General features: G+C 35.1%; 1 protein-coding gene and 1 long non-coding RNA gene across 2 annotated transcripts; both read right to left on the minus strand.

The window, feature by feature from the left end:
* Window positions 1-2,449: 2,449 nt before the first annotated feature.
* LOC145091814 (large ribosomal subunit protein eL38z/eL38y) lies at window positions 2,450-3,592 on the minus strand. The gene is made up of 3 exons (XM_079029624.1): window positions 3,469-3,592; window positions 2,737-2,920; window positions 2,450-2,644 (listed from the first exon to the last, which is right to left on the minus strand). The coding sequence occupies exons 1-3, from the start codon at window positions 3,469-3,471 to the stop codon at window positions 2,622-2,624; spliced, it is 210 nt and encodes a 69-aa protein (XP_078885750.1). The 5' UTR covers window positions 3,472-3,592; the 3' UTR covers window positions 2,450-2,621.
* Window positions 3,593-9,973: 6,381 nt separating this feature from the next.
* On the minus strand, window positions 9,974-11,499 carry LOC145094330 (uncharacterized). The gene is made up of 2 exons (XR_013703293.1): window positions 10,409-11,499; window positions 9,974-10,304 (listed from the first exon to the last, which is right to left on the minus strand). It is a non-coding gene; the product is annotated as an uncharacterized LOC145094330 (long non-coding RNA).
* Window positions 11,500-25,865: the final 14,366 nt, after the last annotated feature.

The following is a 25,865-nucleotide window of genomic DNA, read 5'->3' on the forward strand; positions in this document are numbered from 1 at the left end:
TGATATCAGCTACACCATGAACTACCCTTACCCTTCCTCGGAAATCTATTTCACTATCCTTTAAAAAATGACTTCTTACAACCTTACATGCATGAAACGCATAAATAAATAAAAAAGTTAGAAAACATATTTGTAAAGACAAACTAACTATAATACGCGATATGAGAAAATATTAAATAAAAAATGATAAATAGAATAAAATAAGTAATCTATTTCCCCATTGAAATTCATTGAAAACAATACATGCAAATTTATCATTCGTAAGCATTTTAAGGATTTTATCAAACATCACCCCGAACTATCATCTTTCACAACCATGTATATGTTGTCATGGACAACTTGATATCAACTACACCATGAACTAAATTTCCAAGCTCTTTTGTCTCTCTACCCCTCCTCGGAAATCTATTTCACTACCCTTGAAAAGTTGTCTCCCTACCATTCGAAAAGGACTCATGTGGGTGAAAAATCCCATTCTTCGAGCTCTCTATTTATTTGATAAATAGAAACCAAAGTACCCAATATACCACACTAGTTAAAAGGCTTCCGCTCAATGCAAATAAGATTATGTAAAGCTTTAATATTAGAAGACCAAAAGGGATTTCGTTCAACTAATCAACTTCCAAATGTCACCACCATTTAGCAAGAAGATCAATCTTTAAAGATCTAAGGCTTACCACTCCAAGACCACATTAGGTTTTCTCACCATATCCCAAACAACCCGATTAATTTTTATTTTCTCCTACCTACCTCCCCAAATGAACTTTTTCCTGATACCTTCCAATAAATCAATAACTTTCTTAGGAGCTTTGAAGAGAGAAAACTAATAAAAGGGGAGACTCCCAAAACGGATTTGATGAGCGTAATTCTCCCAACTAAAGAAAATTTATTTGCTTTCCAAATGGACAATTTAGACTTAAATTTCTCAACTGGATTCCAATGCTTAGAAAGCTTCATATACCAAGACAAATAAAAGGAAAAAACACGGGTTCACAATGTAAAATGTTAGCAAGATGATTAATCTCCGGGTTCACAATGTAACATGTTAGCAAGATGATTAATCTCCAACTCCTCAACCCCAATTCCAAAAACTTTACTTTCAAGAAGGTTGACTCTCAAAATGAAAGACAATAAATAAGCATCTAAGAAGCTTATTCAAATTAATGAAATTGACATCAGACCATTCTCCTAAAAATGTAACATCACCGACAAACATGAGGTGAGTGTTGATTCGCCTTTGCACACGTCACACATAATGACATCGTCAATGACATAAGGGTTTTCAGAACAATGAAGTCGTGTCTTGCTCCCATTGTGCGTTTTTTAGAATTCTTGAAAATATTATCATTTGGTTATTATTATTATTTACATAGTTGAAAGAAGAATGCATGGTGATTTTAAAGTTATTAAAATTTAGTTGGAGATGTTACCAACCAAGTTTAAGAGGTTTTATAATAAGTCGTTTATTTTGCACCACATTTACCATCGAACTTGTATTAGGTGTTCAAAAAATATCATCATTACCAATTACTAATGGTTTCCAACGAATCTCCGATCACTTTTTCCGGTGAGTTTCCGGTCAACATGAGTTATCTACTTATCTAGGAAGTTTCTCAGCCAAATGTAGATGAATATATGGGTTTGTTTTAAAAGCTCATAAATGTGTGTGTAAGTTATTCATCTTCATTTGGGAACGATTTTAATAAACACTTTGGTTTACACACACATCTTCAAAGATCCAAACAATTTTAGAAAAAAAATTCAGATCAAAAAACAATTTCAAGGGCACGCACTCACAATGCCATCTATTTTATACATCGACTTTTGGTTTGTGTTCAATTTCCTCCGTTTGTGTTCAAGAACACCCACATACAATTGAATATTGTTCACCTGAACTAGAGTTTTATTGCAGGTTTCTTCATTAGATTCCAGGCACATTTTTTTTTTCCAGATTTTAAAGTTTTCAAGAACCCCAAAAAATCATGTCAGTACGTGCGTTTGTTTATGATTGGTTTGAAATCATGAGAAACTAATGTTGGCTGAAAACACGTTGAAGAATAAAGAGGCGTTATCAATTTTATTAAAGTTAATATAATATAAATTCTTAAATGTTCATTCCAGGTAAAGATTTTAACAAATAATGTAATGAGACGTCAAGATGGATACTTCAATGCAAAATGTATATGATCGACCAAAAACAACAAAACATATTTTATCATCGGTTTTGTGGATCGATTAGAATTATTTGTAAATCAATCCTTATTAGAAATATCATTAAATTTTAGAGACATGCGAAAAAAATCCCTTGGCTGTTGAAAAATAATTGTGATTACTTATTTAATAATTGACCTAAAATGCCATATCATTCTCATCAAGTTTTGATCCAAAACCTTTTGCCCATTCATAATTAGATCATACTCAATGTGACGAAATAACAACAGGTAACCAGTTCCAGAATAAAAAGTCTCATAACCAGAGGACCAAAACGGTGATAAGTTCATACAAGAAGCCATAACTAACAATTGAATAACATCCAGAAATATAATTTCAACCAAAAATCCTTTCCATAAAGCAAAACTCAGATCCTGAAATCAAATCAACTAACCAAGAAAAGATTTAATTCAAAGATCCTGTACGCTCAAACCTGCAGCAGAAATGCAATCAATAAGTACTAGTATCCATTCAACATAAACAGACCACTAACGGTTGCAGAGAGTTGTAAAAAGGTATACAAACCTGGGGGAAGTGATTGTTTCAACTTATTGGCCTTCTCGGCATCAAATACACACAAAGTGTATAGATACTTTGAGCACCTAACCTTGAACTTGACAACATCCTTGCTTCTCTTGATTTTCACAGATCGTGCATCCTTCCTTCTTGCAGTCAGAAGGAAGTCCTTAATCTCGTGAATTTGCTTAGGCTGCGATATAAAACAACAGAGTAAGCAAAATAACATCCAGAATAACTATAGTCTAGCAATCTAAACATTGAAACATAATGATTCACCTTAAAACAAGTGAAATAGTTTCACTTTGAATTTTATATGCATAGTTTGTGATAAAATAAGAATAAAAAATACATTTTTCTGTTATATTAGCAACATATAGTAAAAGCTTATGCCCAGGTTCATTGAATTAAATAAGAAAAAAGTCGATTTTAAGTCGGACAACACAATCGAATGGTTCATCAGCAATTGGAGAGCCAAAAACTAAACAGCGACAGTGGTTGTCCTAAATCAATAACAGTATGGATAGTTGGATGCATATAATGTTTAACTGCGGCTTGATTATCCGGTTTAAACTACTTCACATTCATATGCCTCGATGCGATTGAAATCAGGATATCATTAATGTTGAGAAGGAACCGAGAGAATAAAATATATCATATTAGAGACTCAACAAACAACAATCTTCCATTTAATCGTAAAAAAGAAAACGAAATATTAAGAAAGAGCAAATGAGGACATACCATCTTGGAGATTGAGAGACGTCGGCAAAGGAATGAAGACCCTGAAACCCTAGTGAAGGAGACGTAAAGAAGCAAAAGATGCTCTTATATGAAATGCAATCTTGTAAACCCTAAAAGACTGGGCTTCGAAGGCCGTAAATTGTAAGTCGTAATGCGTTTATACTGGGCCTCGTTCGTTCTACGTTTTGGATTTTATCAATCAAGACTTCATTTCATTAGTCCATATTCGTTGCTTACTTCGTTAATGTGGCCCATATTCAAATTTAGACCAGAGCAAAAGTAGTATCGGGTCGGTTTTGTAAAGTTTTTTTTTTTTTTTTGGTTCCCTTCGGTTGATCAGTTCATTTCCGCGGTATTTGCGCCGTTTTTTGTTCGATAAAAGTTTTTCCGATTCAAGTTTTGGTTTTATATGTATAACCATTTGATTCGATAAACATATATGCATACCACATACAAAATACTTTAATATACAAGTGAGTGTTGAAGAATTGCATCCTTACATTCAAGAAGATGTGTTTTATATTTCAACTAGGTGAAAACCGGTGGAACCCACAGGTGTTAATGTTAAATACTATAATAAATGAGGATTCATTTTGACACTTGTCAAACTCTTATTAGTTTTGACATTTTTTATTTTATTATATTTTTAAAATAAATAATATCCACATGTCAATTGTTGATTTTTTCAATTTATATTAAAAATCCACATAATAGTTCTATATTTATATATATGTAAAATATTAAATATAATAAATGTGATAGTAATTATAATTAATAAGTTTCTTCATTCATTATTTCAAAATTTTATTTAAAAAATATTTAACGTTTACATTTTAATATTTAATCTTTTGTTTAATCAATCCGTGTAATACACAGGTTTTACATCTAGTTTAAGTATGTAATAAATACTTCCTCCGTCCCAAATTGATAGTTCACTTTTGACTTTTAAAGTCTTTTTTCTTGAACTTGGACCGTACATATTTTTATTTGTGTCATATATTACTTGATAAAACTTATAACAATGAAAAAACATTTAAAATACAACCCATTCATATATTTTGCATCAAGTTTTAACTATCAAAAACAAAAATATTTAAGGTCAAAATTAAAGAAAAAAAACTTCAAAAGTCAAAAATGGACTATCGAATTGAGACGGAGGTAGTAATATATCATTAAGTTAGAAGACTTATATTGTATTTTTTTTATAACGTTTTTATTTGTAAGTATTTAATTACATAATAAATGGTAAGTGTTTAACTACAAATTGAGATTTTTAAAACCCTTATTTTTTACTTTTGCTTTATCGTTCATGGCGATTGCATGTTACATTAATAAAAAATGTTGCTGTTTTCGCCTGTTTTTTTCAAAATTTTAAATTGATTTACTGTGTTATGTGTTAGTTTTTTAGGTTTACTGTCTGTAACCTTGAAATCCGTTCAATGTTGATGTTTTTGTTAGGACATGTTTTCTATTTTTAATAAATTTGTAAACTTTAAATATTTAATTACAAATGTAAATCCACATATTTTATAAAAGTCATTACTTTATATAATGCAACATACGTTTAAGTAACTTTAAAAAAAAACCAAAAAAAAACATTGAAATTGATTTCATACAAAACAAAAAAAAAGATGTTTGTAATGAAATTAACATAAAAAACAATACGTAATTATAAATAAATAAATTATTATGATGGATGAAATGTGCTTTGCTAAAAATGAGTAAAAGATGCTACAAAAAAAGGTGGTTATAGATTGCGAAAAACTTCCTTATAAACGACATTGGAAGTTTTATTTGTGAGTCTACCATTTTTATTTAAAATTAATAATTTCAATCCCTCTCTGCTTTGAACTCTACATAATGCAACATACAATTGCCCATGTGAAAAAAACCGGATCTTTGAGAAAGAAACCAACATTCGATAATGATTGTCCTTAATTCTTATTAATAGTCATTGCAAAACATACCGCCAAAGGAAACTGTCTTCTTGTGAATTTGAAGGGATTTTTTTTCTAATGGAGTTAAAGATATTCTTGGAATAAAAGTATGGTTTCCAATATTAGTTCTAGTTATTATACATGCCTTGATAACACGTTTGCCCAATGATATCACCTGTAGTCTTGTGACATTATATAAGTCGTTTTCTGATCAATATTTCTTAGTAATATTACTGGAACACCAATTTTTAAAAGTAACTTATGATTTGGTAGACCGAATACTTTAAGACCATTTAATACATCAGGAGAGTATAAATTTGCATCAAACTGGTCATGGAAAATTTCGGACTCACATATGCTATGTGAACTTAAATATTCAACCTCATCTCCTGGTAACTTCTTAAGCAAACGGTCGTTTATTTCCTGAACAACTTCATTCTTTGGAGCAAGTATCGCTCTTTTTTTGGAAATAATTTATACTGCTATACTTCTCCAAAATTGAAGGATATACAAACTTAATTAATGAACCTATAGGATTATCTGGATCATTAATGAGAATATCATCCAAAATATCGATAATCGTTTCGCCGTCGTTCGGACCACCGAGTTTGCCGTCTTCTATATCCAATAACCAATTTGTAAAATCTCTTATTTTAGCCTCATGTTTTTGGTTAATCTATACACTCTGCAATGTTGTCATAAATATGAAGAACTCAAAGAAGCGTTAACAATGTTTTGTCTGCCGCCACCCGAAACAACATGTAGAATCTGTCTTAAATCTTCTCCAAAGACAATAACTCTCCCTCCAAAAGGAATATTTAAGATGCTAGAATTTCCACACCTTAATACATCTTTCAAAGTTCGATCTCAAGCTTCAAATGCATGCTTATGGATCATAGGTACTTCATCCCAAATTATCAAAGACGTTTTTCTTAATAAGCTAGCCAACTCACCATCGGGATTTATTTTACAAAAAGAATCCTCTATAAGTTCAAATGGAAGTATAAATCGAGAGTGTGTTGTTCTACCATCGGGCAATAATAACGAAGCAATACCGCTTGGAGTAACATTTAAAACAATATTACCGTTAGACCTAATTGTTGCAGATATTGTCTTCCAGAGAAAAGTTTTACCCGTTCCACCATAACCATAAACGAAGAAAACACCTCCTTTATTTTCTTTAACAACACTCATGATGTTAAGGAAAATGTTACGTTGCTCATTTGTTAATGCAAAAAACATACAATCAAAGTCATTTTTTATAACGGGAATGTCGTAATTTGGGTAAGGCATATTTGTAAATTTTTTGAAAGTGGAGTTATTTCGAAGTAAAATTTGTTCTATTTCGAACAAAGTTAAGTTCTTAACTTCATCTTCACTGAGTGATAAGTCTGCACCATACATTTTAAATTAATTTCAAAATATAAAATACAATATTTAATAATATTTATAATAATTATTTAATGGGTGTTGATAAGAAAAATAAATTATTTTAAATAGAAACGAAGAAAATAATTGAAATACCTGGGGATTTGAACCTTTATTGTTGGTTATATAGAATTTCATCCACCAAATATTCCAATGTATTTTTCCCAAATGGCCTCTGGTTTAGACATATTATTACACATCAACAATGTGGCAAATAAGAAGCGTAGATAAAAACCAGTTCCAGAATGACTTGCTTCTTTAATTGCATTGATGTATTCCTTGTCATCATCTAATAGCTCGAGTGCAAAACAAGCATCTCTAAAAGAAGCAAATGTTTGACGGTTTACCATGCGAATTTCATCAAATGATGTTGGACCTTTAACTTTATTTAAAAGAATCCTTAAAAAATAAGTTTTACCAAGATTAGGTGAAACCGAATGAATTCTACCAATGACTTTTCCTACTTTCCTTCGCTTCCAAAACCTACCATTTAATACCCAAACAAACTTTGTAGGAAATTCAACATATGTAAGATCTCGTGCTTCACTATTAATTACATTACACTCCATCCAAGATGTGAACTATGAAGCAACAACAGAAGGTTTGTCCAGAACATCGTCGATATCATCGTCTTCGCCATATACAATCTGTTGTTGATTAGGAAGATGAAAATGTAGTCTAACCACAGAAGGATACCTGCAATGAACACCATATTTAAATATTCGCCATGATGCTTCACATGCAGATAAATATCTACAAATGTAATATTCAGCTATTTCATCGACCACATCATTATTTTCACATTCATTGTTTATTGGTACAATAACAACTGTAGCTCTATCAGGACCCTTGTTTATGTATTTAAACAGATACTTTATAGAAGATTGTAACGCCCGTGTTTCTGGGCTTGCCATTTTTAGCAATCTAATAGTCTAGGTTAACCTTTGTAACCCAATTTGAAATAATAAAAATGTATTATTTGTGAATTATGTGAATTATGTGATTTATGTATTTATTTTCTTAATTATTTTAATTTAATGAATTAAGAATAAAATAAGAGTCAAAATTAAAGTATTAGATATGCCCGATATCTTTGCATAAAGTTGTAGTGGCCGAAACGAGGTTTCCGAATATATATATAGAACGCCCAAATCTGACTTCGTATGAGGAAGTTATGATTTTCTGAAGTTTCGACTAGGTAGTATGCAGCCCGAATACTCAATTTGAGATCGAGCGGTTTTTAGTCGAAACAATCTAAACGAGAATCGAAGATCTCGTTGTTAGTAGCGAAACGATGAAAAGTTAGGCGAGAACGGACGTCAGACGAAGAAGTTATGAATTTATAACGAAGTTTTTCTGTCCCGGCCTTCTAAAAATAAATAATAAAAATAAAGTCAAAATTAGCCGATGAAGTCTAAATGAAAGTTGTAGAGTATGGTCTGACCTACCCGTGAATATAAAGAACGTCGAAAACGGAGCTCGTATGTGAAAGTTACGCAATTTAGAAGTTGACGAGTCAAATTACGCCGAGCGTAATTTGAGTACGCCCAGCGTACTCAGTCGGATGCAACTTGTCTGACCAATACTCGAGTGCCACCAGTCGACGCACGCAGTGACGTCAAAGTATGCCCAGCGTAACCCGAGTACGCCCAGCATAATCCCATACCCAGCAGCCTATAAATAGAACTCGAGATCAGCCATTTTCCTTGCGATTTTTCTTACTTTCTCTCTAGTTTTTGCCTCGATTTGCGTGCCAATCATATTCCGAAGCCCCGGTATTATTCCCGAGCCCCGAAGTAAGATCCGAAGTCCCGAGGATCCCGAAGAGCGTTACTTCTGAGCCGAAGCCCTGCCCGCGAAGAGCCCGGTTTTTTGTGAAGATCTTCCAGATCTACGGAGAAACACAACTTCTGCAAGCCGTAGTGCTGCCCGATCGTCTTCCGATCAAGTGAATGTATAGTCCCTTTTCAATACGCGATATTATACAAGTAATCGTTAAATGTATTTAAGAATACGGGATGTGAGTGTGTAGTCATTTTCATTCCAACGCAATATTATGAAGTATTCTATATAAAATACATGCTATGTGTATATATTTTGTTGTTATATGTGTGAATGTATATTCACTCTTTTCTATCTCATAGATCTGATATATTCTCTATGAAATATGTGTTATGTGTGTATGCCTCATATGTTATGTGAAATCTGTATTGATTAAAGCATGCTATACAGGTTTTTAAACAATGTATAAAAATGTATATTTTTATCTACTAATATGTTGGGTAGAACATGGGTAGATAATTGGTGTGAAATAAACAGATGAGAGGCCTCGGTGTTATTGGTGTTATTCTAGTCATTCAGCAGAGTATGGATGACGACCACAAACTATTCTAGACTGTCCTGTGGAACACTAGCAGGCTCATTACCTGTAGGTGTTGTGAACGACGTGTTCACCGGTGTACTCTATCCCCCACGTGGTTGCCTTTAGGGCACTTACTGTTGAGGAAGCCCCTCTGCAGTAATGTCCGTCCCGATGAAAATCCTGAATTAGGCTCCTTATAATAGATGTTATTTTAGGGACGTAAAGTGAGGATAACGGGAATGTGTAATCGGGTTTATTGTGGATTGTTGAAATTAAATATAATTATTGTGGGTTGAAAACCCTATATGCTCACCAGGCTCCCAAGCCTGACCCACTCAGTTTATTTGTATTACAGGAAGTGGTGCAAGAGCTTAAGATGGGTGAATCATCAAGTTGTTTTGTTTACAAGTCTGTATATGTATATATTTGTTGAATGACTTGTAATGTTATCGTTTATGCTTTATGATCTGTATCAGAACATTACATCCCGACTTTTGATTATGAAATAAAATCATATTTCTATATGAAATGTTTTGATAAATATCTATTTTATCATGTTTTGTTTTTGGGAACAAATTCCGCATCTCTTTTAAAATTAAAAAGATTTACTCTGAAATGTTTAAAAAACATAAATGAAATCGGTCTTTTCTGACCGAGATTTTGGGGATGTCACAAAGATCCCTAATTGCATAATTCAACATTAATATGTATCTGATATCTTTTTAATAGATATTTGTTGTATGTAACAACATTTCTATTATCCAACTTGACACCCGACTTTTCTACAAAATGACCATCATTTCTTCTCCTATATAATGGAAATCCATTTTGATCAACAGATGAATGATTACATAATTGTTTTGGAAAGCTTTTAGAGCACTTCTTATCCACCATGCATGGACAATTGATATTTTCAGCTCCACATAGACCATGAATCATGAACTCATTGACAAGTGAATACAATTCTTGCTCTTTAATTTTGTCTGGTATCTCGACGGAAATTATCAGATCGATAAATTCAACAGTAGGTAACTTGTTGTCAGAATGCATAAATAAACATATATGACTATGCGGCAAACCTCGCTTTTGAAATTCAATGGTATAAACATCTGCAAAATATTTGGCAAAAAAACAAAATATGATTAGACAATAAAAATATACTATAATAAAAGTAATGTTTTATCAATAATGAAAAAAATATGATTTTAATTACATGCTTGAACTTTGCCGAAAATTTGATTCTCCCTTAAGTCTTTAATTAATGCATCGAGCTTGATCTTGAACAACCTACATAATATATCAAGTCTGTCTTCTGGTTGAAGTGAAGTATCCTTAAGAAGCCTTTTAATCTATGGCAATTTGGAATTACATGTAAAGGTTATGAAAAAAATATGGATATCCAAACCATTTACATAGTAACATGGCATCCAAATAGTTTTGCAACATATATCGTGCGCCACCAGTAAAGGATGAAGGTAACATGACATGCTGGCCGACACTGGAGATATTAGTGGTTCCTTGAGCTTTTTGGTTACGTAAATTCTCATAAGACTCGCATCTAAGAACATGTTGTTGCCTACATATGTAATGCAATCTCTCCGTTTCCGTCATAGTATAGGCATCTACCAGAAACTGTTGAAACAACCTTTTTGAATTAAGAATGAGCGAGAACGAATGATCTTTGCGAAATATTCTCTCATTGTACATTTCGTCCGTTTGTTGTTGGTCGTAAATGTCACACCTCTATGAAGAATGTCAACACTGTAATCATCATCCCCATATGGAAATAGCATTGGATATCGAAGAGGAAGGTATGAAGGATGCAATTCACTAATATGCTGTAAAAATCTAGTTTGTGTTTGAACAACAATGGAAATAACATCTACACAAGTTTAATAAAATATAATAAATAATATTAAGTTAAATACTAACATAGTAACATGTATAATAAATTACACAAATTATAAAAGTGAATGAATAAAATTAAACAACTAACCAAAGAATGAATCACTTGGGCAACTTTGTTCGATGATAGAATTAAAATCAACAAATACAAAACCATTAACTGGACCTGAAAAATCCTCATATTTTTTTAAAATAGTTTTCCAATCCAAAGTTATGATTTGTTTCTGATCGATAACACTAAAACCATTTCTCACAACCGCCATGTTGGGTTTTAAAATGATGTAACTTTAATCTTCCTTTAAAAGATTACCAAATCTGGAAAAATTTTGGTTGAATACACGAGACTGGTATTATATACCCTGGTATTATATACCCTGTTAAATCAAATTAAAAAAGATATTTTTATTGATTGAAACATATGTAATATTTAGTAGTTTTAAAATATATATATATATATATATATATATATATATATATATACCTCGTCCATGACGATCATTTCAATCGATAAAACCATATTATTCTTTATGAAATTCCACATCTTTAAAACCCGTAGTTTGAGATGTGAATCGATAGCAAAACTTTCAATGTCTTTTAAGTATACTTTATTACCTATATTTATTTCCTGCAAACAATTGATAGCATAAGAAATAAGAAAATAACAATATATTATAAAAATTTTGCGGATACCGTTTAAACCATTAAGAAAAATAATTAGTATTAACTTTTTTTATAATAAAATAATTAGTATTAGTTGCAGACTTAATTAATACATATACACACAAACAGAAACATATACACACAAACAAAAATGAAAACAATTATATTGATTTATAGTAGGAAATTTGCAACTTAAATTAAAAAATCAAGAAATTGAAAAAGTTATTTTTTTAGAAGTAGGATTCTAATAATGAACTATATGTGTACCTGATGTCACAAATTTAATGCAAATCCTACAAAGGTTCAATGTGACAATCTTATTAGTACATGGGACATTGTTATTAGTTGCTATTAAGAATAATACAAATATATATATATATATATATATATATATATATATATATATATATATATATATATATATATATATATATATATGCTAACAATTTTGATCCTTGTTTATATATTCATTCATTTTGAGGGAAAAAAATTGTTGTGTAATGAATAATGACAAGACCGCCCTTGTATTAAAATTAAGTTTGATAAGCATGTTATATACATACAGTAACAGTTACATACACATTCACATATTACGATTAGGAAGCCTTGAAATTTGTCATTATATAACCCATGTATGCGACTTAATTGATATATGCTTTGATCATGTTATATCATCTTAATCATTTGTTTAAATATTATCATTACAATCAAAACGAATACCACTTTCTTGGAACTAAGAAGCATGCAAGCAAACAATAGAAGACTCCATTCATTAAAAAAAGAAAAAAGGTACACACACAAACATTTACATATAAACATGCTAACAAATACATATACAAAGAAAAAAACTTGAGGAATAAAATTGTTGTGTAATGAATAATGACACAGACTGACCTTGTATTCAAATGAAGTTTGATAAGCATGTTATATACATAAAGTAACAGTTACATACACATTCACATATTTCGATTAGGAAGCCTTGAAATCAGTCATTATATAACCCATGTATGCGACTTAATTGATATATGCTTTGATCATGTTATATCATCTTAATTATTTGTTTAAATATTAACATTACAATCAAAACGAATACCACTTTCTTGGAACTCATAAGCATGCGAGCAAATAACAGAATACTCCATTCATTAAAAAAAGAAAAAAGGTACACACACAAACATGACATATAGACACGCTAACATATACATATACAAAGAAATTGATAAAAAAAAAAAAGCAGTAGAAGGAAGATTAAGATGAATGAAACAGATACCTTGAAGAAGAATAGACGGCGAACTGAATTGAATATTTGATTTTGCTTTCTCTTTTGCTCTGGAATTTGGATTCGCTGTGAATGAAAAAAAATCGTGATAATGTATTTAAAAAAATAAGATTAGGTAAGTTACGGTAATTAAGGAATTGATAAGCATCAAATATTTGATAGATTTATTTATCGTATTTAAATAAATTATGATTATTTACCTTCCTTTTTTTAATAATTGCAGGAAATTGACTAATTGAATTGAATGCAAGAATAAAGGAACGGACGTGTTTAATGAGGGGCATAACCGAAAATTCACATTATGTAAAAGAGTGGGAAATTTCAATTGGGTTGGGGGGGGGGGGGGGGGGTGGATTTGACTGCCACGTGTACAAATTCTACCTATTTATTAGAATAGAGGATTTAAAAAGATAGACAACATCGAACATATCACGAAAATAATGGATTGATCGATTTGTAAAAGAGAAATGTCATATTCTTATATTTGAGACATGTTTTAATATCCCTAAAATAATTAGTTGGTTTTCCTACCTTATTAATCACGTAAAACTTCTTTATACATCATGTTTGACGTGTAGACTCCATCAAGATTGACTTTTTTGACGGGCTTTATTAATACTTTTGTATTGTCGCGTGATGTGCCTTTGGGCAATGTCACATAAAGTTAGTCATAAGATAATATTGAATCCGATAGATAAACACTCACGTGTGGAATTTTTATCCTTGATATTTGTTGATTGTCATTAAAAACCTAAGTCGACCCGGAAATTGTTTTCTCTTTAGTATGAATGAGAATATATCACCGACATACAAGTATAGAGGGATTGTTGGCAAAAATATATTTTTCTAGCATGTTGACCAACTAAGGGGCTGTTTGATATGCGTCTGACAAAACGGGTCAGACGTTTTTTGATTGACTCCGTCAACTGAAGTTGTTTGTTAATTCGAATTTGGATGCTTGCCTTGGTAAGAGAGATATGAGTGGGAAAGCTAAGGACAGTCGGTTGACTGAGAAGCGTTTCCTAATATTCCCTTACATTACCTTTCCTTTTTAGTGCCTCCAAAAATATACCTTCTCATCCAATTTCAGCGACAACGACGATATAAGCTAAGTTTGAGACTGACGATTTGAGCCGCCACCCTCCCCCCCCCCCCCCCCCCCCCAACACACACACCCCCACTCCGATCGACACCCTTCTTCTTATCACTCATCAGGTACGGTGATCTTCTCATCTTTCACTTGTGTTTGCTATTTTTTTGTTCTGATTTGTTTCTGCTATGTTGATGTTTGTTGTTAATGAAGATTTTTCGATTTTTTTTGATATGTTGATGCTTTAATGTTTTTTTTATTGTTAAATCTAGGTAAATTAGTTTTGCATTATGACATTTTTAAATATGGGTAAGAATTGATTTGCTCTAACATGAGATTTGTTCCAAGTCATATTACCTAAACTGAAAAGAATAATAGAATACGAAAATCACAACATCTAAACTTATGGAATAATTGATTGTAAATGGGTATTCTATTCATAACTGAAATTGTAAATATGAGACCTAATTGATTTTCTAATCAATATATGTTATTGTTAAGCTAATTGATTTGTTATTGTTAAGCTAGTTGTTGTGTTATCTCACTCATTTACTGCATTGATTTGCTAGTCATTTAATTGAATTCATACATAACTTTAGCTGCTGATATTGATATCTTGATAAATTATTGAATATTTATGTTTTAGGATGTTAGTTTGGAACGAGTGCGAGGACAAAACCTTTCTTGATGCATGTATCCACGAACTAACCACTAACAGTCGTGAGGGGGTTATGGGCTTAAAGCAAGTACATGAAAGACAATACGCGGAAAATTGATAAATGAACACGGTAAAGAGGTTGATCTTAGGCAAATGAGAAACCACTTTGACTACAACAAATTAAAGTATCTTGCTTGGGTGAAACTGAAAAACAAAACCGCAAATACACATGATTCTATAAAAATAAATTTAATATGACAGATGACAATCTTTATTTGAAATTTTAAATGATTTGTTTGTAATTTACATTTTGTATTGACAATTTATATGTTTTTATAATTATTCAACAACTCCATCCATCACTATATGGAGCAGCAAGGTAAAATAGTAATTTTTCATCAGTTAACACATTCAATTAGATGTAAAATCAAACATGGTTTCTTACTCGGTCAAAATTTATTACGTTGACAGATCATTCCCAGTTAGTACTTTCTCATTTAGCAACTATCAAAAGAAATCTAATATGATTAGTTTGTATTTGAGTTTTGTTCTTGGTCATTATTGTTTACAAGTTGTAAGTTTTAAGTTTATCTGTTGTATTTTATGATGTAAGGATTAGGACTATTAGTTGCAGCTTTATATTAAACTAGACGAATTTCTGCGCGTTGTGCAAAATAAAACAATATATTTGAAATCTTTACAAATATATGTTTTTTTAAATACATCAATGATGTAGTTGTTAGCTATTATATAATAAATATTATAATAAGTTGATATATAAATTGTTTGTTTTGAATTATATGATAATGTAAACATCTTTTAAAATTATATTATCTCAATTGTCTCAATGACCTCTACCTGCGGGTTATTCATGAATAAAATTAAGGGTTATTTTCACGGTAGCCCAACAATGTTTAGTATATTGGTTTAAAAAGGTCTTTCGTGACTATTTTTCATATTTTAAGGACACGAGCTTGTGTTTCACCGTTTTAAAATGTACATTTACCTATTTTAGGAGGTAACTCTGCGTCGTCATATGCCAATTAAGCTTATGAGTCAAACACATACTCGTTACTGAGTCCACTTGGTGCCACATCTGCATGGATTAATGAGATTCATTTACTTTCACCAACCCCCCAACCACCTTTAGAGTCTACACCCGTAGATTCGAGTTAGTCAATTTAAAAGCAATAAGCATCAAAAAACGACTTTTTGATAGAAGATTATTTAGAATAAATAATCTTAACCAAGTTAGAGTATATATGTCACAAGGGTTCCGTACATACAAAGTACGCTGAAATATAACTTTAAAAATAAATTCAAAATTAGCCAATGGAGTTTAAACGAAAGTTGTATATCCCGTCGATATCTACGTGTGGATATAAATAACGTCAAAAACGGAGCTTGTATGAAAAAGTTACGAATTTTAGAAGATAATTAGTTTTTAGAGTGATCTGCGATTGACACGTGGCGTGATCTGAGCCATTGCTTCCTCCCCGCGCCTTGCCACCAGATGGTGACACATGACATGAGTACGCCCAACGTACGCTGGAGCTGGCAGCCTATAAATAGCACTCGTTTTCACTCATTTTTCCACACCAATTCACTCCAACTCTCTCCCAAACACCCCCAAAGCCTTAAGGCTTTTCTCTAACCCTTCTTAGAAGTTTTTAGCGAGTCCCAAAGAGCCAGAAGGCCCCAAGAATAAGAGCTTCCAGCTCAGAAGTTCTGTCTGTGCAGAGCCCGGTTCATCGCTAAACCCTCTTCTAAGTGAGTTATGCTTATCCTACTTTAATGTGACAACCCAAGTTGTTCCGTTACATTTCCCCGTTACTGTTAACGGAATATTCCACTGTATAAAAGTTCCGTTAATTAGAGGTCGTCAAATAAATAAATGTTTCATTTATTTATATCTTTATGTCGCTAAGTCGTGATAAGAGAGATAAAAACTCGTAATACACATTTCCATTTAATTGGAAAAGTTAGTTTTTATTATTATTACGACCCCTAAATCGGGTGCGACCAAAAGCCCCGTATAACGGCAGTATCGGGTAGAATTTCACTGAGCTCCAACTCCCACCCATATATAAGGGGGTGTAAACCCCATTTGAGTCTTTTCCACCCTCTCTCTCTATACTCTCTCTCTAGACTCGTTTTCGACTCAAAACCGCAACTAAACGCTTCCAAATCGTAAGTCCGCTTATCCTAGCTTGCTCTAAACATTATGATTCGTGTTTATAACTTAAAAATCGGACTTAGAAGCTGTTGAAAAGGAGTTTACGGCCTAAGATCCTCCTTAGGTCGTAAACCCCTTAAATGAGGCCAAAATGACCCTAAAATGTCCCTAATAGCTTGGAAATAAATTGAGGATTTAGCCTAGGAGTGATTGATCATTTAAAACCATCAAAATGAGGCATAAAAGAGAGTTTACGGCCCAAGCACATGCTTAGACCGTAAACACCCCTTAAACTTGTCAAAATGCCTCAAAACACTCCCAAACCACCCTTAGGCTTAATACATAATTTAGGGACTTGCTATTTCGGGTTTAGATCAATTAAACACAATGAAATGAAGGGGTAAAAGGAGTTTACGGCCCAGACATGTGTCAAGGCCGTAAACACCTTCAAACATGCAAAAATATTGGTTTTTATTCCCCAAATGGCCTTAGACTATTACTATAAAATGCTAGGAGTGTAATAAGGGCTTGAAACTTCAATAAACTCAAGGAATGAGAGTTCACAGCCGTGAACTCCCTTAGGGATGGTTCATGGGCCGTAAACTCCATAATGGTTCCCTTAAAAACCCTAAACTCATTCATACCTTTTGGATTTGGACCTAGAGGAATTCCACAAACAAGATTGAACCCTTAAAACACCCTAGAACCCCTCACCATGAGTTTACGGCCGTAAAATCATGGGAGTTGTCCCAAGGTCGTAAACTCTAAGTTTAGAGTTTACTCTTGGAGAGTAAACTCCATTCCTAAGCCATTTGAGCCCTTAGTTGCTACCCGGGACACCCCAAACACTTAACCAAAGTGTTTTCCGCTCCTTTGAGTGCGTATACGTGTTTAATTAGTATTAAATATACTAATTGTATGTGAACATATGTTATCATATGTTACATAGGTCATTGAGTGTGTTCAAGTCTTTGCTTGACACCGAACACCCAACCAGCACCTTCGTCGGATCCACTTACGCCAGGTGAGTTCATACCCCTGAATGAACATTTTAAATGTTTTTATACGTTTTATAGGGGGAATACAAGTTAAACATGCCAGTTATCATGTCAATCATATGTGATTGATAACCCGCATGCACAAGATTTTACCACACTGTACACTGTTTTACCGAGTAGGATACTATGATGGATTCAAAAAGGTTTTCATTTGTTTCAAAACTCTTACTTATAATGTTTTATCTAAATTCATTTTAAACTGGTTTATAAAGGTTCCAAGGATTTATAAAGTTTTTCAAACGTATTTTACCAAAGAATACCAAATGTGATTTTCCCGGAGTATAAAGGTTTTTCCAAGGTTTTCATCGAAGTTCCCTTTCACGACGTATACTTTTACTTGTTAGCTACTGCTGATTCGCTTTTACTTATTTAAAACTCCTACTTGAATACGTATTTCCTTCGTGATACGCTTATACCGGTTATTGTCTCTATATCGCTTATACTTGTAGCCACTTATACATGATAGAGGCTTTTACTTCACCAGTTGTCGTTTCCACTTCGTGATACACTTATACTTGGTACACTTATACTTCACGATTCGATTATCCCACACTGTACACTTATGCTTCACGACTCGGATATTCCACTGTACGCTTATACTTCACGACTCGGATATTACACTGTACGCTTATACTTCACAAGTCGGTTATTCCACACTGTACACTTATACTTCACGATATGATTCCACTTGATACACACTCAAGCGTAGTTAGATGTATGTTTGTGCTTGTATAGATGCATATAAATAAAGATTGAAGGACTTAGGAAGGCTTGTCCGCCCTATTTCCTTTTCTTCGTTGAGATGTGGTCTGGTGGGATCGGATGTCCATCCGAAGGTCGTTTGATTCATTAGTTATATATTATGTACACAAGCATAGACATATGGGTTTACTTTAGTCAATTCAGTTATGAGTCTCTACCTCTAGTTCAGCACTTACATTAGAAACCCACTATTTGGAAGTCTCTACCCACTATTTGGGATGCATCTTCAGGACACAGCCTTCTCCGTCGTCTAGTTGGTAACCAGAGTCTCCTGTAGGGAGAGCGGACATTGTATGTATAGATCTATACGGGATTGACACCCCCGCATCATGACTGCTAGCTATAGTCCACGGCCTACCAAGCCAAGGGGTGACAAATGTCATATTTTATAGATGCTTGTAGGGCGTCTGGTACTCTAGTGTCGGTTAGTATGGTTACGAGTATCCCAGGTTGCCTTATAATTCATGGCCTTAAGGTAACGGTATTTCACCGGCAATTTACACTGTATGCTGGTAACTCATTTTCAGAGTCACATTGTTTTGACCTTGCGAGATGTATCTTTCATTTGATACTGTCTGCGGTCTGTATTCTCTGTTTTGACCTTGCAAGATGTATCTTTCATTTGATACTGTCTGCGGTCTGTATTCTCTGTTTTGACCTTGCAAGATGTATCTTTCATTTGATACTGTCTGCGGTTTGTATTCTCTGTTTTGACCTTGCAAGATGTATCTTTCATTTGATACTGTCTGCGGTCTGTATTCACTGTTTTAGACCTTACCAGCTGTACCTTTCAGTTGGTACCTTCTGGGGTCTGTGTCTCCATTTGTTAGACGGAACCATGCGTGTCGTTCGTTCGATACTCTCCTGGAGTCTATGATTCATTTGCCTTAGTCAGCAGTCCTCACTGCTGAGGCATATGTTATTTCCCTGACTTCTCTTGCTTTCTTTAATAATCAATTTCAGTATTTTGATAATGATAGCGGTTAAGGGAAAACTACTTCTTACCACATAACTCCGTCCAGTCTTGGTAGAAGGCTGCTTTTATTAAGGAAAATATAGGATTTTCTGGAAAGAACTCTAATACACTGTAAACTCTTAAACTACTACATTTTAAAGTTATTTGAATAAAATGTCACTAATTACTTATGAACTCACCAACATTTGTAAAAATGGTGATACTCGCTTTTCAAATAACTTGTATTCTCAGGTCAGCATTAGACAGGTACATTCCCGGAGCTGTTGATGAAGATAGCTTAGTACCTTGCTGTACTTATTATATTTGCTTGTATACTTTGATACCTTGTAATGTAAACCATGTAAAACTATTACTATTAATGCAATGTTTTGTTGTACTTTGATTACTATAATGCATGTGTTGTGATACTTGACATGACGTCATCCACCCCACAACGTTTCCGTCGTTCCGGTTTTGGGGTGTGACAGATTGGTATCAGAGCATTGTTTATAGTGAGCTAAGTATATCAATTCATAAAAGATATACAACCTATAAATACAAAGGGATAAAACACTCTGACCAAGAATTATACTTTAAAATATAACCATATTTTACCAAAGTATAAGAACATCCAAAACCTAAACACTCGAACAAAAGTATCACAAGAGGAACAATAATAAAAGTCTTCGGATGTTGAGCATTACCGTCAAACCTGGGCAGTTATGTAATCATAAGCTGGAATAAATGTAACCTGATCAACTACATTTATTCGAGATGCGATGAACGTGTGCTTGGGAGTGATAGTGGTGTTGCGGCAGGTCTGAAACTTACCAACTAGGAAATCTAGAGCCAAACATAAAGTCAAAATACTATAGGAGTATTTTGGAACACTAAAAGATTCACACTAATCCCAGAATCATAATCAAAAGATAAGAATCAAACAAGACTTAAAATACCGTAGGGGTATTTTAGGATCCATGACTAACCTTGTGTGAACAACTAAAAAGATCCTTATTGATATACCTACAACTACAGAGGGTATACTCCCAAGGTTATATATAATAAGGATCCCATAGGCTAAGAATGTGTGGTTTCGCTCTACTTCCTTTTCCTTGTTTGGATGCGGATACCGAGTAGTATCACATATTCGAAGGCCTATCGGATCTAAGTTATATATGATTTGTATGCCTTGTGTAATCGTAGCAGGACTCGATATGGGTCATCCAGTGAAATGTTAATAATCTCTTAGGATTCTTTAGATATTTCCATTCTCGCACGAACCCCGTAGAAAACCCTATCCACTTCAGTGCTTGACAATAGAGTTGATTCAGACCCAGAAGAGGTTCATTGAGAAGATTTCCTAATCGGAAATAAACGAACTGGGTTGGGACTATTGAATTCACCAAGTGCCTATATCTTTTAGGGACATTGGTGAGAAATTCGACTAAACTTCGGAGATTCCCAGTCATCCATCATGAAGTGATGACACCCAGAGTAGGAATCAGAAGGAAGGCGGAGTAGAAATTCAATATGTCCATATGAGGAGAGAACCCTAGGTAACTACCCGAAGGAAACCAACGCCGATTCCAGTCAAAGATACGAGGCAGACAGAGGGAGACAGTGCATGGAACCCGAGAAGTGTCTTACCCTCGTGTTCGTCACGCTAATACACCCTTAAAATAATACAATTTAGTGAGTTAGTGGTTACGCTACTCACGCTATGTGTTAGTTGAATCGTTGTTTCCCGTTGCCAGTTACACGATTTGAGCGGATCCCCGCAACTCTATTGAAAATATCTAGCCATAAGCCTTCATGAACCTCTCTTTCCGCAGTTTCGTTCCGAACTGTCCTCAAATCTCTCCAGGCCGGAGAGTGAAACCTTTCCCTGTATAAAGGTAACTTAGTAGGAACGACTCGCATCTTATAGCCTTTTTCGATACTCATACTCCTACCTTGTACACCAGGACTACATCATAGGGATGTAGGTCGACACTCAGACAACCAGTACCCGAGGCACGGGAAAAATTTATGCCTAATGCAGTCAGGACAGATATGTCTAGGGTTAGCCATCGTCTCTCATTATCTCGTATCCCTTTCCGTGTAGGAAAACCATGCCACCGAAGAAGCGTAACCAGCCCACAAGCAAGAAACCTACTCTTTTATTCGATGAAGCTACGTTCCAAGCTGCAGTCTCAGCAGCCGTAGCAGCTGTCATGGCTCAACTGAATGCTAACAACGCCAATGTTAGTAAGAGCCCTATCGGGAATTCCGATCCTAGCTATGGACAGCAGCAACCAACACCTTCATACCCAGTCACCCAAGGACCTCAATCGAACCCACTAAAGAGAAAACTCAAGATTGAGGAGGGAAGTACCTCAGCTCAAGGACCTTCCGAAGGGCAACGAGCTGAGACAGCTAAAACTCCTGCCAATCCTTCCCTCCCGACTTCAAGAAGACCATACCTAGGAGACCTCCCCCACTGCAGCAAGTGCAGTTACCATCATCATGGTGCCTGTCAGGAACTCCATTGTACTAGATGCAACAGGAAGGGGCACACCTCCCGTACCTGTAGAGCCCCGATGGAGTTTATTACACCAACCACTGGCGCGGAAACCAATATAGTTTGTCACCTATGTGGTGAAATGGGACACTTCAAAAGGGACTGCCCAACCGAAGGAAAAGACAAAGACACAGAAGGAGCCTAACTCTACTGCTTAGAGAGAAGCATCAAGGAACCCGGTGGATTTTTGGTACGTCTCTCGATCCCAGATAACAAAACCGAAAACCTTAAAAGACTAATTCAAATGTAAATGTTTTCTCCAATAAGGCGAAAGTCGCAGCACTGTTATAAAATTTAAAATTCATTAGGTAAAACTATAATGGCTAAATGTATGCGTTACGGCCATGTATAGTTAAGATGGAGAGACCTAGAGTGAGTGAATGCCGCCTCATTTCCCGTTCCTCGTTTGGTTGTGGATTTAGGGCGGAGTCGCTCAGTCAACAGTCCTCCCCACCTTAACTCTACATGACTAGTATATGTTAGGCGATTATAGAAATGCCTCGTGAGAATCCATTCATGAAAAGGTACTCTACTCAGAAACACTTAGGACTCTATAGTTCCGCGTCGACTCTATCGGTCCAAGTATCTACGGCAGTGATACACAGTATGAAACCTTAGACACCTAGAACTTGTGTGCCTGTTCGGCGCATGACTCTATCGATCTTCACTTTATATCATGTCGAGGTATGCCAACTCCGACGACCCTATTGATCATGGTTCGACTTCGTGCAACCATGTGTACATCCTTAGTGCTGTGTAAAAAGAACTTTCTCTGTAGCCATGTCGGCAAATAAACGTTCTCCCGAAACTAAACCTAACGCAAATAATCAAACCTAATACTATCCGTCAATCGTCCCTCTTATCTCAAACCTTCTGAAGTACCCAAGAGAGGGTACCGCGCGCTGTTGATCGGCCTCTCTTAGTCATACAGAAACCGAAGCGAAAGACACAATAAGGCATTCCAGAAGACGATAACCACCCGAAGCATACCTAGTAGATTCCCTAGAAAGACCCTTCATCCTATCCCATGGAACGGGAGCTAGAGTCAAGAGAACCCCTACAGATTGAGCTACTATAATGACCACAAATCCAAAGTTGTTGTCATTCCGCTTGAGCCAACATAGTAGCTAACACCCTCGTTTGGTAAAGAAATTTGAGTCGTAAGAGTCAAGGACATTGACTACGACCATCCATTCACGCTTAATCCCCCGATTAAAGCATCGCAGTGGATATCCCGGAAATCCGAGAGCTGCGATAATGAAAACTCTAAGAAGAATGGATGAAAAGACTAAAGTTCCGAGTAATGGGAACCTATACTCACTAGATTTGACCTAGACCGAGAAGAATAAGAACCTTCGAAAGAGTAGTGGCCGAAGATGTTCGCACTACTCAGGCACTTCGTCCACCCTGTTACAGACTAGTAGTGCCTATAACCCTCCACCCTCTCGCATGGAGGAAATCGTCGTCGCCCCGTAGACGATAGACTTCATTCTCCGAAGTAAACACTAGAATACCGAGGACCACAGGATAACCTCCGCAACCAGGAACACTTGATCAAAGTGCGAGCGTAGTTGCATTCAGCCTCATGACCCAGATCCCGAAGAGATTATAGACTTGACACCAACATTGGTGTTAGTCGAGGGGTTATGCAGGAGCATGCGCTTTCCGCACTAGGATAAACCAACGCCTTGGAAATTAGGGCACGTCTCGCGAGATTCATTGGACTATTAGGTGTTCCACGAATACTATCTCACGTAGAAATAGTAGAACCACCTCCCGAAATAGTCCAACACTCGTCTGGTGAAACCCTATCTCCTCGACCCTGAGGGTTTCCGTGTCTCAAGAATCGTTAGTGCAGGTTCATTTTGCACGATCTTGAGATAAACACTCTACAACAGAAGGATAAACATAGTCACGCAACCCATTCGATGACCTAGAAAGCCTCTAAAAGCCAATTGACGGGAAGACGCAAAACCAAAGACAACCCGAGCTTCCTAAGAACCAATATGAAGGACTACACTACCAGTACGGGAGAGAACGTTAGGAACTTCGGAATGGCGATCACGCCAGTGATGATCTTGCCATAGAAGTACACTATGTTCTAAGTACTGAAAAGCTCTACCCTTCCGAGAGCTTAGGACCATCTGAGAATTCCCATGGAGATTTGGTCCAACCTTCGTCAGACCACTACTACTTTCGGATATTCACTGGATTCACACCCAATCGATCCACTTCTTAGACTTGATGCGTGTCTACCTGACATCACTCTTCGTACCCCACTCATCCCGGTAGAATCCATTGAGAACCCTAACCTCGTAGATACACCAGTTGGAACTCAGTAAGCTACACGAGACGAAATCCGCATCCCGTACGTGAAGGTCTGTTGAAATGACAACCACAGACTAGAGTTCACTAGGGAATGCGAGGACAAACAGAATAGGAAGTACTCTCTTACTCTACTTGGCCATTCATACCTACTTCTTTGCCTAGACCTGAATTTCGGGACGAAATTCCCTCTAACGGGGGGATGATATGACAACCCAAGTTGTTCCGTTACATTTCCCGGTTACTGTTAACGGAATATTCCACTGTATAAAAGTTCTGTTAATTAGAGGTCGTCAAATAAATAAATGTTTCATTTATTTATATCTTTATGTCGTTAAGTCGTGATAAGAGAGATAAAAACTCGTAATACACATTTCCATTTAATTGGAAAAGTTAGTTTTTATTATTATTACGACCCCTAAATCGGGTGCGACCAAAAGCCCCGTATAACGGCAGTATCGGGTAGAATTTCACTGAGCTCCAACTCCCACCCATATATAAGGGGGTGTAAACCCCATTTGAGTCTTTTCCACCCTCTCTCTCTATACTCTCTCTCTAGACTCGTTTTCGACTCAAAACCGCAACTAAACGCTTCCAAATCGTAAGTCCGCTTATCCTAGCTTGCTCTAAACATTATGATTCGTGTTTATAACTTAAAAATCGGACTTAGAAGCTGTTGAAAAGGAGTTTACGGCCTAAGATCCTCCTTAGGTCGTAAACCCCTTAAATGAGGCCAAAATGACCCTAAAATGTCCCTAATAGCTTGGAAATAAATTGAGGATTTAGCCTAGGAGTGATTGATCATTTAAAACCATCAAAATGAGGCATAAAAGAGAGTTTACGGCCCAAGCACATGCTTAGACCGTAAACACCCCTTAAACTTGTCAAAATGCCTCAAAACACTCCCAAACCACCCTTAGGCTTAATACATAATTTAGGGACTTGCTATTTCGGGTTTAGATCAATTAAACACAATGAAATGAAGGGGTAAAAGGAGTTTACAGCCCAGACATGTGTCAAGGCCGTAAACACCTTCAAACATGCAAAAATATTGGTTTTTATTCCCCAAATGGCCTTAGACTATTACTATAAAATGCTAGGAGTGTAATAAGGGCTTGAAACTTCAATAAACTCAAGGAATGAGAGTTCACAGCCGTGAACTCCCTTAGGGATGGTTCATGGGCCGTAAACTCCATAATGGTTCCCTTAAAAACCCTAAACTCATTCATACCTTTTGGATTT

This window comes from Lactuca serriola, chromosome 3, assembly GCF_051521515.1.
Source record: "Lactuca serriola cultivar US96UC23 chromosome 3, Lser_US96UC23_V15, whole genome shotgun sequence".
In the NCBI taxonomy this organism is placed as follows: domain Eukaryota; kingdom Viridiplantae; phylum Streptophyta; class Magnoliopsida; order Asterales; family Asteraceae; genus Lactuca; species Lactuca serriola.

Bases quoted from the DNA above. Each gene is read 5' to 3' on its own strand.
- LOC145091814 (XM_079029624.1), bottom strand. The intron at 2,645-2,736 runs GTTTGTATACCT...TTTCTGCTGCAG, and splicing joins GAAACAATCACTTCCCCCAG to GTTTGAGCGTACAGGATCTT.